The sequence below is a fragment of the Salmo salar genome, chromosome 22 (assembly GCF_965601325.2).
Source record: "Salmo salar chromosome 22, fSalSal1, whole genome shotgun sequence".
NCBI classification, from domain to species: domain Eukaryota; kingdom Metazoa; phylum Chordata; class Actinopteri; order Salmoniformes; family Salmonidae; genus Salmo; species Salmo salar.
Genome location: NC_138312.1, coordinates 6,978,643 through 6,995,321, shown reverse-complemented (window position 1 = coordinate 6,995,321; position 16,679 = coordinate 6,978,643). Strand labels below are relative to the sequence as shown.

Here is a 16,679-nt window from a genome sequence, read left to right as displayed (position 1 = left end):
CAGGGTATGGTAATAGGTGCCAGGCGTACCGGTTTGTGTCAAGAACTGCAGCGCTGCTGGGTTTTTCACCCTCAACAGTTTTGCATGTGTATCAAAAATGGGCCACCCCCCCAAAGGACATCCAGCCAACTTGACACAACTGTGTGAAGCATTGGAGTCAACATGGGCCAGCATCCCTGTGGAACTTTCGACACCTTGTAGAGTCCATGCCCCGGTGAATTGAGGTTGTTCTGAGGGCAATATTTGGAAGGTGTTCTTAATGTCTTATACACTCAGTGTATATAAACTGTGCAGGGCTTTGTAGCATCAAACAAATGCTAGACATTCAGATGTATCCAAATAATGTTTATTTGCCAAGGCGAGTGTACACTAATGCTAACTCAAAAAGAGAATTGGGTATTCAACAAGAATGTTGTGTGATAAAAGTAACATAGAAAAAAACTACAAGATGAACAGTGTAGTTTCAGTGTGTCTGAGTATGTGTCCTGTGTAGTAAAGTGGTCATGATGAAATTGCCATTCAAAGACACGTACAGTATGACAAGTGTAGTAAAGTTCAGGGAATAGTTGTACAGCTGTGTGACTTAGCAACAGCTGCTGTGTCGTGTGTGAGCGTGCCTGAGGTGTAAAGTGCAGACATCTGTTGATCAACAAATGATGGGAGGGGTATGGTCGTGATCAAACTGCCATTCAGCTCCTCTTGAGTCATCTTCTGCCTGACATCCAGCATAATGTGCAGTCCATTGACAGGGATACAGTTCACGGGATACTGTTCTGCTCCAATGACACACACAGGCAAAGGAATTCTGTTTCTGTATCTAGAATCCGCTCCAGGAAGAAGCCCAGGCAACACACAACACGGTATTGTCTGTAAGACAAAAAATAAAATAAATGACACTCTATTGTACAGTTTGAAATACAGAGGAACTGTGCCAGCATAACATCAACATTAGGGTAGGCCAGTTGAACATGCATACATGTGCACCTGCACAAAAATTACATTTAGAACAATAAGTGGCTGATAGAGGCATAGCCCTCAACTTTTGCAGTGGCCAGGCAGTGAACATGTACCTAGGTAGCCGGACAGTACCTAGCCACATTGTCACAGCTGCCGTGGAAGAGAGAATGGGACCAAAACGCAGCGGGTTGCGTGCTCAACATATTTATTATAAAAAATGCGACCACGGAAAAACAATAAACAAACTAACGACATGAACAGAGAAGCAGGCTCAACAAAAGCAGTGCTCTCAAACAACTACCCACAAGTGACAAACAAAACACACACCTATTTATAGGACTCCCAATCAGAGGCAACTAGAAACACCTGCCTCCAATTGAGAGTCCAACACCCAATCCTAAACATAGAAAAACTACCCTAGAACATACACATAGAAATACAAACATAGACCAGTGACAAAAAAAACGTAATACATAAATAAACTACCCTCTGCCACGTCCTGACCAAACTACAATAACAAAATATCCTCTAAACTGGTCAGGACGTGACACACATGTCTATCGGGCATGCTTAGGCAAATATTTTTCTAGTAAAACCAGATCATGAGTTTTAGAGATTTACAACAGTAAATTGTTGTATTATTGTTTATTGTTATTGTTAGTAAACTTAGCTAGCTAGCTTGCTGGATAGCCAATAATTGTTATTTATTGTACATACTGCATGTTTGGAATCCTAACTATATATTGCTTCATGCCTCTAATTTTGTGAGATTGAAATGCATCCACTGTCTTAATCATAACTAATATGTCAACCCTCGTCAATTATCTTACCCTAGTCAATTCCTTCGACCTCATGGCTTGGTTTCTGCTCTGACATGCACTGTCAACTGTGGGACCTTATGTAGGCCGGTGTGTGCCTTTCCAAATCATGTCCAATCAATTGACTTTACCACAGGTGGATTCCAATCAAGTTGTAGAAACATCTCAAGGATGATCAATGGAAACAGGATGCACCTGAGCTGAATTTCAAATCTCATAGCAAAGGGTCTGAATACTTATGTAAATGTTATTTTTAAATTTGTTATTTTTAATACATTTGCAAAAAATACTACAAACCTGGTTTTGCTTTGTCATTGTGGGGTATTGTGTGTAGATTGATGAGGGGGAAAATGATTTTATATATTTTAGAACAAGGCTGTAACGTAACAAAATGTAGAAAAAGCCAAGGGGTCTGAATACTTTCCAAATGCACTGTAACAGTAAAACATTCTTAGGATGACAAAAACAAATTGTTGGCACTGTCAATTCTTGAACATTTTCACATAAAAAGTAGATTTCAACACTCTGCCGCTCAGGCGAATTTGACGAACTACTGAACTTGGAACCAATCAGAACTCTCGTACTTACCCCTCGTGATGAAGGCAGCCAATGGCCTGATTCTATCTATGACGTAAACACAGCCTCTTGTGAAAACGCGAGCTGGTGTCAGATGAAGAGGAACAGATATAGCTAGCTAGCGCTCCACACTGAAATAAAATAAATATCTGTTTTCGAGGGCACTTGAAATATGCATCATGCAATACCAATTGTCTTGATCATATGAAAAGGTAACTCCGTTGACCATTTCGCCAATTTATTGAAAGCTAGCCAACGTTACAGCAGAACTGCCAACTCTCACACATTGTCAATGTGTGTTTTGTTGGCCATCTTTCTGGCAATTAATTAAATTGTTGAATCATGTTTTGGCATGATTATATGTCTAATTTCAAATAACTATCTATAGGCTTTAAAGAAACATTCAATCACATACTTTGCATAGAAAGCCCAAATAAAACCATGTAGGTAGAAAGATGTGTGTGTCATGTATGCTAGAATGGAGGTTTAAAAATGACAGCTGCGTATTCACATTAGCCATTACATATAGCATAGCCTACACATAGCATACCTTGCAATACAATCTTCTGTAAAAACAGTTGTACAATGTGCTCTGCAATAAGATAACCATAGTTTGATTTGTAAACCAGATGCATTCTCATATAGCAGCTGCCCAATACCATTGTGGGCATGCATAATGTTGGATGCATTGGAATATAAGGATTGGAAAATGATAGAGAGCCAGTAGGATTATATAAAATGCAGTTGGGAAATGAATGTTTGAGTTTCAAATACTAAATGTTCAGTGACTGTGAGTGTATTTAGGTGGTTTAAATGATTAACTTACCTACTAACCTCCTAAAAAGTTAGCAATGCCAAAATCTTGCCAATCTATTCGTTATTCTACTATGACATTTTTTCCATAATGTACGTTTCATGAATATACATTTGAACATAGAACACCATCACAAATAGTGTTTCACCATTTATCGAGTACGGAGACAAATAACAACGGTGTCTCAGGTAGTATTGGAAGTATCTAAATATAGTGTAACCTACCAATCAATGAATGGGGCGGCAGGTAGCCAAGTGGTTAGAGCGTTGGGCCAGTAACTGGAAGGTTGCTGGATTGAATCTCTGAGCTGACAAGGTAAAAATCTGTTGTTCTGCAGTTAACCACTGTTAACCCACTGTTTCCCGGTAGGCTGTCATTGTAAATAAGAATTTGTTCTTAACTGACTTGCCTAGTTAAATAAATAAAAAATGTATATCAAGTGCTGTGGAGGGCACAGTGTTGCAGTAAAGAAATGAGAGCTTTACCATCTATGCCAAAAGCCTGGGCCTCTGATGGAGCCTGTAGAACTGTCATCAACACATGCTTCTCTCTGGAGAGAGGTAGGTGGTGCCCCATTTGCATTTTGGAAGGATCCCACCCTGGTCTCCAATGTGATTTAGTCATTTAGCAGATGCTCATAGCTAGGGTTAAGTGCCTTGCTTGACGGCAAATCGACAGATTTTCCAGATAGTTGGCTAGGCTACCTGCTACCCTGACAAGACTGTGTAAGAAAAAACCCACAAAGAAAAGACAACAGGCATATGATGTCCCAATGTCTAAATTAGAGGTCAACTGATTATGATTTTTCAGCGCCGATACAAATGCCGATTATTGGGTGCCCCCCCCCCAAAAAACCGCCGATACCGATTAATCGGCCGATTTTATTTATTTATTTGTAATAATGACAATTACAGCAATACTGAATGAACACTTTTATTTTAACTTAATATAATACATAAATAAAATCAATTTAGCCTCAAATAAATAATGAAACATGTTCAATTTAGTTTAAATAATGCAAAAACAAAGTGTTGGAGAAGAAAGTAAAAGTGCAATATGTGCCATGTAAAAAAGCTAACGTTTTAGTTCCTTGCTCAGCACATGAGAACATATGAAAGCTGGTGGTTCCTTTTAACATGAGTCTTCAATATTCCCAGGTAAGAAGTTTTAGGTTGTAGTTATTATAGGAATTATAGGACTATTTCTCTCTATACCATTTGTATTTCATATACCTTTGACTATTGGATGTTCTTATAGGCACTTTAGTATTGCCAGTGTAATAGTATAGCTTCCGTCCCTCTCCTCGCCCCTACCTGGGCTCGAACCAGGAACACATCGACAACAGCCACCCTCAAAGCATCGTTACCCATCGCTCCACAAAAGCTGCGGCCCTTGCAGAGCAAGGGGAACAACTACTTAAAGGTCTCAGAGCGAGTGACGTCACTGATTGAAACGCTATTAGCACGCACCCCACTAACTAGCTAGCCATTTCACATCGGTTACACCAGCCTAATCTCGGGAGTTGATAGGCTTGAAGTCATAAACAGCTCAATGCTTGAAGCACAGCGAAGAGCTGCTCGCAAACGCACGAAAGTGCTGTTTGAATGAATGCTTACGAGCCTGCTGCTGCCTACCACCGCTCAGTCAGACTGCTCTATCAAATATCAAATCATAGACTTAATTATAACATAATAACACACAGAAATACGAGCCTTAGGTCATTAATATGGTCAAATCCGGAAACTATCATTTCGAAAACTAAACGTCTATTCTTTCAGTGAAATACAGAACCGTTCTGTATTTTATCTAACAGGTGGCATCCATAAGTCTAAATATTCCTGTTACATTGCAGAACCTTCAACGTTATGTCATAATTACGTAAAATTCTGGCAAATTAGTTTGCAACGAGCCAGGTGGCCCAAACTGTTGCATGTACCCTAACTCTGCGTGCAATGAACGCAAGAGAAGTGACACAATTTCCCTAGTTAAAAGAAATTCATGTCAGCAGGCAATATTAACTATATATGCAGGTTTAAAAATATATACTTGTGTATTGATTTTAAGAAAGGTGTTGATGTTTATGGTTAGGTACACATTGGTGCAACGACAGTGCTTTTTTCGCGAATGCGATTGTTTAAAGAGGTTAAATCAACCGTTTGGCGAGGTAGGCTATGATTCAATGATAAATTAACAGGTACCGCATCAATTATATGCAACGCAGGACAAGCTAGATAAACTAGTAATATCATCAACCATGTGTAGTTAACTAGTGATTATGTTAAGATTGATTGTTTTTTATAAGATACGTTTAATGCTAGCTAGCACCTTACCTTGGCTCCTTGCTGCACTCGCATAACAGGTAGTCAGCCTGCCACGCAGTCTCCTCGTGGAGTGCAATGTAATCGGCCATGATCGGTTTCCAAAAATGCCGATTACCGATTGTTATGAAAACTTGAAATTGGCCCTAATTAATCGGCCATTCCGATTAATCGGTCGACCTCTAGTCTAAATAGTGAGAGCAGGGCTAGTTCAAAGTGCAGTAGGATGGTTCTCCTCGCAGTTGAGTGAATGAGACCATGCTTGGTGAATAGCACTTGGATGATCTCTGGGAGTGGGACACAGGAGAGATGAATAGATCATGTGAGACAAAAGTGAGAGACAATAATTAATGAATAAATCATCACAGCAATGGAATGTGTTTATGAGCTAGAAAATGAACATCCTAACAGTCTGAGGGAGGGTGCTCTGCAATCATCCTACTCCAAATATTGACAGGGATAATGTGGGATTTTTTATTTGTCAGGATGAATGAAATGAGTGGGTCCTGCCTTGATGACTGTATTAGATTTACACTACTTGTCCAATAGATTTTGTAGTTATTAATTGTAATAAACTGATAGCTAAAACGCTCCTTGTCCCAGAATGACATGTTAGCTAGTGATAAAGCGATCTGTTTCTGCTGGCTAGCCACATATCTACTTGTAACAAGCTAGCTAACTAGCAAGCTAGCTACATTACCAAGGTTGCTGTGTTCTAAGTTGAGATGTCACCAGCTGTCTACTATCTTAGATGCGGATAACATGATTGGCAGACTTGATCAGCAGAGATAGTATCATGGATAGTACACAACTTTTGATTGGTTTACAGTTTAGCTAGCGAACATAAAAGTAAGTATTTTGAAATAATTTGCAAGAGTTGACTTTGTCAACAAACGGAAATGTGTTTAGAATAAATAAATGTACACAAAATGTAAAAAACAGATCCTCCCTCGACAGAGATCGATCATCTAAAGCAGATAGCTTGCTACGGCCCACCACCTACCTCTCTCCAGAGAAATATGCCATCACACACACGCACATGGACATGCATGTGTGCACACATAAGGTGGCAGGTAGCCTAGTGATTAGAGTGTTGGGCCAGTAACCCAAAGGTTGCTAGTTTGAATCCCCGAGCTGACAAGGTGAAAAATCTGTCATTGTGCCCTTGAGCGTGCCCTTGAGCAAGCACTTAACTGTAATTGCTCCAGGGTTGCTGTTGATAATGGCTGACCCTGGCCATAACCCCACTCTCTGAAGGGTGTCTCAGGGGGAGTAGGGATATGCAAGAAAACATATGACAAATATGAGCACCCACCAAATGATTATTACACACACACATCTCTATAAATCTTAACTCCTCTATATACAGGCAAGTTGTCCCGCTGTAACATAATTTTCTGTCACATACTCCGACACACACACATGCACAACCATTGAGATTTCATTCACACCCCCACCCTGTCATACGCACACTCTCTGGCGTAGACATATGCTAAATACCCTTACAAAAATAAACATGAAAAAATACATGTCGTTTTCAGACGCGTGTGCAGTTTCACATGACTCAGACATGTGATTTCCCAACATTCCACATGTGATACTCTCAGTTTCATATGTGTGCTTTTGTGACCAGCAGGATTAGAACTCAAGTCTCCCAAGGGAGAAGCCAATATCTTGACCATTAAACCAAGAAGGCTGACACTGGGTTTCTCTCCCAATGTATATTTATTATAAATTTGTCTCAATCTCAGAATATTGACTGTTCAATTCAAAGTAGGGCTGTCAAATGTAAAAAATAAATACATAATCAAGTCACGGTTAATCACACATTTTATTTCTTTTTTATTTAACCTTCATTTAACAAATGCAGAATTTGCTGAAATTGCTCAAATGTAAGAATATTGACGTCTTGATTTTGTCCAAAGTACTGCAAAATCAGGTGAATTGATAAAGCTTTAACTTCAATGTCAATTTGTTTTGACATTGCATTGTTGTTGTTAGCTGTATATATTATGTAAAAGTATCTGTTTACATTCATTCCAGTAGCAAACACATTCACACATTTTCAAATACATTAAAATCCCTTTTAGGTCTGCAGCAAAAACCAATGGACAGCTAACAATAACAGAAGCTAAAAATAGCTAGCTAGGACAAAATGGAAGGCTAGCTATCACACACACACCAAAATGACCAGAAAACTCAACACAGTTTTGTTAAACATGTTATCTCTATATTTTGAAAACGTAACCATGCATATAAACCGGAAACAGCATAAAAAATAAGGAGACATGGAGAGCTAGACAACTTCTCTCTTCTTTTCACTGGACTTCATCCAACGGTCACGGACAAATGTACAAAGAAGAGAGGCCCGCGCCTGCAGAAGTAACACTCCGAATGCCTCTCCCTAGTAGTACCACTAAGTATACAGTGAATGTATATCAATGCAACACCGTGGAGGACTACAGTAGTATAGGAGTGAATGGCTCAGAAATAAGAAATCATTATTTTTAATACACTCTAATTATTATACTCAGGTAGGCTAAGTAACCATTTTACAAAATGGAATTACTGTATTTGCTATTCCACATGTGGAAACATTGATACTGCAACATGTTAACACCAACTTTTCACATGTGATGAGAATAACGCTATTTCACCCCCATATGTGAAAATGCAATTCCACATGTGAGAATTGTGATTTTCAAATGTTAATGTTTGTCAAACGTGAACTTGCAATTCCACATGTGAAAGTTTTCGTACATGTGAAACTGCAAATGTGAAACTGGCATGCGTCTTATTGATATTAGCCATCTGTTTACAGTGAAAGGCAAGATGTGTTGCTCTGTTCTGGGCCAGCAGCAGATTTTTCTATGCTCTTATTTGCAGCTCCTGACCATATAACCGGGCAATAGTCAAGATGTGATAAAAACCAGAGCCTGCAGGACTTGTTTGGTCGAATATGGTGTTAAAAAAGCAGAGCATCTTTATCACAAACAGACCTCTTCCCATCTTTACAACAATTGAATCAATATGGCTTGACCATGACAATTTACAATCTAATGTAACACCAAGAATGTTAGTTTCCTCAACTTGCTCAACAGCCACATCATTCATTACCAGATTCAGCTGAGGTCTAGAACTTAGGGAATGATTTTAACCAAATGCAATGCTTTTAGTTCTAGTTCAGGACTAGTTTATTACTAGCAACCCATTCCAAAACTGACTGCAACTCTTTGTTTTAGGGTTGCAGGGATTTCACTAGCTGTGGTTGCTTCTGTGTATCATGTTGAATCATCAGTGCACACAGATACAGAAGCTTTGTTTAAGGCTAGTGGAAGATCATTAGTAAAAATAGAGAACAGTAAAGGACCAAGACAGCTGCCTTGCAGAATACCACACTTTGCATGCTTTACGTTAGATAAGCTTCAATTAAAGAAGACCCTCTCAACCCATGATATGGTAGAGGATGTAAAGCCATAACATATACGTTTTTCCAATAACAGATTATGGTCAATAATATCAAAGGCTGCAATCCCACAATTTTCTTTTTATCGATTTCTTTCTGCCAATTATCAGTCATTTGTGTCAGTGCAGTACATGTTGAGTGCCCTTCTCTATAAGGATGCTGAAAGTCTGTTGTTCATTTGTAATTTAATGTAATTTGTTCACAGAGAAATAGCATTGTATCTGGTCAAACAATTATTTTCTAAAGTTTGCTAAGAGCCTGCAGCAAGCTGTTTGGTCGGCTATTAGAACCAATAAAGGGCACTTTACCATTCTTGGGTAGCGGAATCAGGGCTGTAACCAGGGTTTGAGTTTTAGTGTGGTCCGGAAGGGTGTGGTCCCAGGAATTGTCCTTTATATAATAATTAAAAAAAACTTTAAAATGCTGTTTGGAGACTTTAGCCACTCCTTTTGCTTCTAGATGCTCCTTCTCACAGACATCAGACCAGCAACTATTTTTCACATCTTCAACATAGGAATCATTTCAAAACTTTTGTATGATCTCTTATACACTATTTTAGTCCCAGCCTTTGGAACTTTTGCTTTTCTGGATATAACCATTACACTACTGTCACTATATCCAATGGGTATGGATGCATTGGTAAAAATGTGATCAATACACGTGGATGATGTAGGTCCTGCGCTATTTGTAAATACTCTGGTAGGTTGATTGCAACACCCCTAAAGAAGAACATCTCCCGAGTAGTCCTCGTTAAGGAAGATGTTGGTTCCTCTCAAGTTCTTGGCTCTCTCCAGAACAGCCATCTTGTCCTTAAACCTCAGGAATTTGACCACTATCGTCCTGGGTCTGTTACTTGGGCTGGTTGCAGCTTTTCAGTGATCATTTTTCTTGATTTCTCCTCAGACTTGGCCCAGTTCTCATGTGAAGACTCTGGTATGCCATCCACAACAATGTTATTCCTCCTGGATTGTCCCTCTAGATAGTCTGTTTTCCAAGTCATTGTTAATAATGATTCACATTATTGATGTCCTCTCGCGTGGACTTACAGTTTGCTGTCATCTTGCTGAAAGTCTCTTTCAGGACATCCACCTGTGCCTGGGGGAACTGCAAACTGTTCTTAAGGTCTTGGACCTCTCTGGTCAGATTGTCCATTCTTTTGTTAGTTGAGTCCATTAGTATTTGGACAAAGCTCTTGAAGCTATTTTGAGAGGGACCGGGTGAAGAAGGGAAGAGAGAGACAGAAGGGAGATAAGTGGGAGAAAGAGAGAGTAGAAGAGAGACAGGGATGGAAAGAGAGGAGGGGAGAGAGGGCGAGAGGATGGAGGGTGTGAAAGAAGGTGGAGGGATAGAGAAGAGGCGATAGAGAGAAAGAGACAGAGGGAGAAAAAGAGAAGAAGAGAGAGGGAGGGAGGGAGAGAGAGAGAAGAGCGAGATGGGGAAAGGGGGATTAGAGAAGAGAGAGACCCATTGACAAATGTTGACATAAGCATCAATTGGTTGATGCTCATCTTTTCACATTGACTGCAATGTTTATTTATTTTATTTTATTTCACCTTTATTTACCAGGTAGGCCAGATGAGAACAAGTTCTCATTTACAACTGCGACCTGGCCAAGATAAAGCAAAGCACTGCGACAAAAACAACAACACAGAGTTACACATGGGATAAACAAACGTACACTCAATAACACAAATAGAAAAATCTGTATACAGTGTGTGCAAATTAAGTAAGGAGGTAAGGCAATAAATAGGCCATAGTGGCAAAGTAATTACAATTTAGCAATTTACACTGGAGTGATAGATGTGCAGATGAGGATGTGCAGGTAGAAATACTGGTGTGCAAAAGAGCAGAAGAACAAAAACAAATATGGGGATGAGGTAGGTAGTTGTTTGGATGGGCTATTTACAGATGGGCTGTGTACAGCTGCAGCAATCGGTATGCTGCTTTGACAGCTGATGCTTAAATTAAAGTTAGTGAGGGAGATATGTCTCCAACTTCAGTGATTTTTGCAATTCGTTCCAGTCATTGGCAGCAGAGAACTGGAAGGAGAGGCGGCCAAAGGAGGTGTTGGCTTTGGGGATGACCAGTGAAATATACCTGCTGGAGCGCGTGCTATGGGTGGGTGTTGCTATGGTGACCAGTGAGCTGAGATAAGGCGTGGCTTTACCTAGCAAAGACTTATAGATGACCTGGAGCCAGTGGGTTTGGTGAGTGGTGGGTAGTATATGGCCTATTTATTGCCTACCTCCTCATGCCTTTTGTACACACTGTATATAGACTTTCTTTTTTTCTACTGTGTCATTGAATTGTTTATTGTGCTATTGGCTTGTTTATTGTTTATTCCATGTTATTCCATCTGTATCTCTGTGTTGTTGTCTGTGTCACACTGCTTTGCTTTATCTTGGCCAGGTCGCAGTTGTAAATGAGAACTTGTTCTCAACTAGCCTACCTGGTTAAATAAAGGTGAAATAAATAAAATAAAAATATGGGGCTTTGGTGACAAAACGGATGACACTGTGATAGACTGCATCCAATTTGCTGAGTAGAGTGTTGAAGTCTATTTTGTAAGTCAAGGATTGGTCAAGGATCGGTAGGATAGTCAGTTTGGCAGCATGAGTGAAGGAGGCTTTGCTGCGAAATAGGAAGCCGATTCTAGATTTAATTTTGGATTGGAAATACTTAATATGAGTCTGGAAGGAGAGTTTACAATCTAGCCAGACACCTAGGTATTTATAGTTGTCCACATATTCTAAGTCAGAACCGTCCAGAGTAGTGATGCTGGTCGGGCGGGCGGGCGGGTGCGGGCAGCGATCGGTTGAAGAGCATGCATTTCATTTTACTAGCATTTATGAGCAGTTGGACGCCACGGAAGGAGTGTTGTATGGTGTTGAAGCTCGTTTGGAGGTTTGTTAACACAGTGTCCAAAGAAGGGCCAGAAGTGTACAGAATGGTGTCGTCTGCGTAGAGGTGGATCAGAGAATCACCCACAGCAAGAGCGACATCATTGATATATACAGAGAAAAGAGTCGGCCCGAGAATTGAACCCTGTGGCACCCCCATAGAGACTGCCAGAGGTCCGGACAACAGGCCCTCCGATTTGAGACGCTGAACTCTATCTGAAAAGTAGTTAGTGAACCAGGCGAGGCAGTCATTGGAGAAACCAAGGCTGTTGAGTCTGCCGATAAGAATACGGTGATTGACGGAGTCGAAAGCCTTGGCCAGGTTGATGAAGACGGCTGCACAGTACTGTCTTTTATCGATGGTGGTTATGATATTGTTTACGACCTTAAGCATGGCTGAGGTCACCCGTGGCCAGCTCGGAAACCAGATTGCATAGCGGAGAAGGTACGGTGAGATTCGAAACGGTCGGTGATCTGTTTGTTCACTTGGTTTTCGAAGACTTTAGAAAGGCAGGGCAGGATGGATATCCTCTCTGGGCTAGGCGGGACGAATTCGTCCCACCTACGTAACAGCCAGTTGAATCTTGTGGCGCGATTTTCAAAACCTTTGAAATGCTATTACTTCAATTTCTCAAACATATGACTATTTTACAGCTATTTAAAGACAAGACTCTCGTTAATCTAACCACACTGTCCGATTTCAAAAAGGCTTTACAACGAAAGCAAAACATTAGATTATGTCAGCAGAGTACCAAGCCAGAAATAATCAGACACCCATTTTTCAAACTAGCATATAATGTCACTAAAACCCAGATGACAGCTAAATGCAGCACTAACCTTTGATGATCTTCATCAGATGACAACCCTAGGACATTATGTTATACAATACATGCATGTTTTGTTCAATCAAGTTCATATTTATATCAAAAACCAGCTTTTTACATTAGCATGTGACGTTCAGAACTAGCATACCCCCCCGCAAACTTCCCGCAAATTCACTAACGATTTACTAAATTACTCACGATAAACGTTCACAAAAAGCATAACAATTATTTTAAGAATTATAGATACAGAACTCCTCTATGCACTCGATATGTCCGATTTTAAAATAGCTTTTTGGTGAAAGCACATTTTGCAATATTCTAAGTACATAGCCCAGGCATCACGGGCTAGCTATTTAGACACCCGGCAAGTTTAGCACTCACCAATATCAGGTTTACTATTATAAAAGTTTGATTACCTTTTGTTGTCTTCGTCAGAATGCACTCCCAGGACTGCTACTTCATTAACAAATGTTGGTTTGGTCCAAAATAATCCATCGTTATATCCGAATAGCGGCGTTTTGTTCGTGCATCCCAGACACTATCTGAAATGGTAAATCAGGGTCGCGCGCATGGCGCAATTCGTGACAAAAAAAATGTAAATATTCCATTACCGTACTTCGAAGCATGTCAACCGCTGTTTACAATCAATTTTTATGCCATTTTTCTCGTAAAAAAGCGATAATATTCCGACCAGGAATGTCCATTTAGCTAAACAGAGGAAAGTAAACAAAGCTTTCGGTCGACGCGGGCACGAGCCTGAGTCTCACAGTACTGTAACCAGCCACTACCCAAACGCGCTACTTTTTTTCAGGCAGAGCCTGCAAAGCCACGATTCAGCTTTTTACCGCCTTCTGAGACCCTATGGCAGCCGTAGGAAGTGTCACGGGACAGCTAAGATCCTCACTCTTCAATAAACAGAGACAAGAAGAACGACACCTTGTCAGACAGGCCACTTCCTGCATGAAACCTTCTCAGTTTCTTGCCTTCCAAATGAGTTCTGTTATACTCACAGACACCATTCAAACAGTTTTAGAAACTTTAGGGTGTTTTCTATCCATATGTAATAAGTATATGCATATTCTAGTTACTGGGTAGGAGTGGTAACCAGATTAAATCGGGTACGTTTTTTATCCGGCGGTGTAAATACTGCCCCCTAGCCCTAACAGGATATAGGTCTGTAACAGTTTGGGTCTAAAGTGTCTCCCCCAGAGCAATGTATTGACATCAATAGATTGACACTCGTCCTTTCCCATTGACTGCAAATGTATTGATAATAAGCTTCGACCCTGTGACACTCATCTTTTCCCATTGACTGCAATGTATTGACATAAGTGTCAATTGGTTGATGCTCATCTTTTTACCATTCGCACCGCCAAGCATGGCTAGTTGACATAAGCATCAATCAGTTGATGCCTAACTTTTTGCAAAAACGTAACAGGATACATTTTTGAGGCTGATAATGGGCTGTCCTATGATGGATGGCAGTTCCTCATGTCCTGAAGTTCTCTGTTGGCTGACTGTCTACTCTGTGTGTACTGTAATATGTTGTACTAATTGCTGTGTTAAGTACCTACCAGAGCCTACAGCAATAATAGTAATAGTACCTGGAGTGATGTGGGTGGTTGTAATGAGCAGGTGCTCACTAGCTTTCTGAGGCTAATTGCCCACATACAATTCTACACACACACACACACACGCACACACACACACACACACACACACACACACACACACACACACACACACACACACACACACACACACACACACACACACACACACACACACACACACACACACACACACACACACACACACACACACACACACACAGACACACACAGACACAGTGCCCAAAACATGCTTGTTGATCTCTTGATTTCTGTTAAGGCTCCATTGTGGCATTCCTCTTCAGTTTGGTGACACAGAGACAGTCCATTGGTTCTGTATAGTGCAGCATGCCTCTTTTGGCCTGTGTCTTCAGTTTGGAGACAGACAGAGAGAGATTGGCAGTGTGGCGAGAGCTTAATGCATTAAATCATTGTTTGTGTCCCTAAAGACAGGCTAATCTCTCATAGCCTGTCCAGGCATGTCAACAGTAGGATCACAGGACTTCTTTACCACGCGAACACTTTGGGTGGCATCAGAAAAAGCTCATTTAGACACTCTGTGCCTCGTGTACGGGCAAGACAAGTGTGTTTGTGATTCAGCATGTGTCTACAAGAGAGTGTGTCTATGACAGGGTGGATGTGAATAAAAAGTACAATGGTGTGTGTGTCTACGCATTCATATTTCAGTTCAGCATGTGTTTTCCAGAACAATGCTATTGCTAGCCTAAGACACATTTCAAGAAGTCATTAGATGGCTGCGGATCCACCCGGTGGTTATAATTTTAGGTTCTAAGTTCAAATTTTGGTTTTCTGTCATTGTGTTTCCTAACGGTTTTCCTAACGGTGGTTCTAAGTTCTAAAAGTGATTATTGTGTTTATGTCTCCTAACGGTGGTTCTAAGTTCTAAAAGTGATTATTGTGTTTATGTCTCCTAACGGTGGTTCTAAGTTCTAAAAGTGATTATTGTGTTTATGTCTCCTAACGGTGGTTCTAAGTTCTAAAAGTGATTATTGTGTTTATGTCTCCTAACGGTGGTTCTAAGTTCTAAAAGTGATTATTGTGTTTATGTCTCCTAACGGTGGTTCTCGTTGTCTTTCCCTCAGGGCGTAAGGCTGCTTGCTGGCTGTCCTGTTCCGTCACAGAACAGAATAGAGCACTGAGCAGAGGACAGAGCCCCAATGCCAGTGGACATGCAGCCACATCAGGGGCTGTATCATTATGAGTCTACACCCAACCAGCCGCCCAGAGGGTAAGATATTTTTGGTGACCAACTTTTTATTTTGGTGTGTATACAAAAAATACATAAACAGAGAATCAGACAGTAGAAAATAAGAACAAGCATACAAGACAAAATGCCAAATAAAAACTAAAAGTTAATAAATTAAGTCAATAATTGTCCTGTCTATCCCATCCAGAGGGTAAGACAACACAACAACACCATCAACAACAACAACTTCAACCACTCCTCCTTGTCCTTGGTCTAACCAGTCTAACCTAAAACTATCAACACTTTTCTACCATAATCCCTGAACTTTAAATCAAATCTGGTGCACTGGCCAGTACAAGAGACTGTAAAGACACTAACAAACAGGCAGATATGAATGATTTACTCTCGTTCATCCATATGTACTGTAAAACAATCTGATGACTCTTATTCTACTCACAGACAGACGGCATCCTCTGAGTAGCTAAAAGCCTAAGCTGCAATTGTTTTGGAGATTCTCTCTCTCTCTCTCTCTCTCTCTCTCGCTTGCTAATTACAGGCTGGCCAGACCCCGCTGAGCTCTGCATGACTGCCCTCCCTACCGTACCCTGCTCAGGTTACTCTGATAGCGGGAGAGAGGGATAGAGGGAGATGAAGAGAGAAAGGGAGGGAGGGAGTAAGATGTGGGAAAGAGGAGAAAGAGAGAGCAGGAGAGAGAAAATGGGGACAGGGAGGCAGAGAGAAACAGAGGGAGAAAATCGGAGGGAGGTGGAGAGAGAGAGAGAGAGTGAAAGAAAAGCTTAATTTACTTCTACCAGATTCGAGAGTAAGAAAGAGGGATAGAGAAATGGGGAGAGAAAGCAGGAGGAGGAGGAATACACATTGTGGAGAAAGAATTAGAGAGCTGAAAGGGAGACTTAGAAGGTACAGGGATGAATGAAGTCTGCTCTACAGGAGAGGAATATAGGGAGAGAGAAAGAAAGACAGGATGGGAGTGGGAGTGAGAAAGAGAGAGCGAAAGAGAGAGTGTGTGCATGAGTGGAGAAAAGTTCTGAATCCAGAAAGAGAGAGTGAGAGAGAAAAGGGAGTTAAGAACACATTGAAATGTCTGAGAACATTGGAACTTTCCAGCTAGGCTTCCCTAGTCTGTTCAGCTGAGAAGGGAAACCCCCATCTGGGTAGCTAGTAGCTA

General features: G+C 40.8%; 1 protein-coding gene across 1 annotated transcript in view; it reads left to right on the top strand.

The window, feature by feature from the left end:
* LOC106582669 (zinc finger protein GLI1) overlaps positions 1–16,679 on the top strand; it is a 130,557-nt gene that overhangs the window by 65,124 nt on the left and 48,754 nt on the right. The window contains exon 2 of the mRNA XM_045705279.2: positions 15,387–15,532. Coding sequence (XP_045561235.2) covers positions 15,462–15,532 — 71 coding nt within the window. The 5' untranslated portion in view covers positions 15,387–15,461. The remainder of the gene's footprint in view (positions 1–15,386; positions 15,533–16,679) is intronic.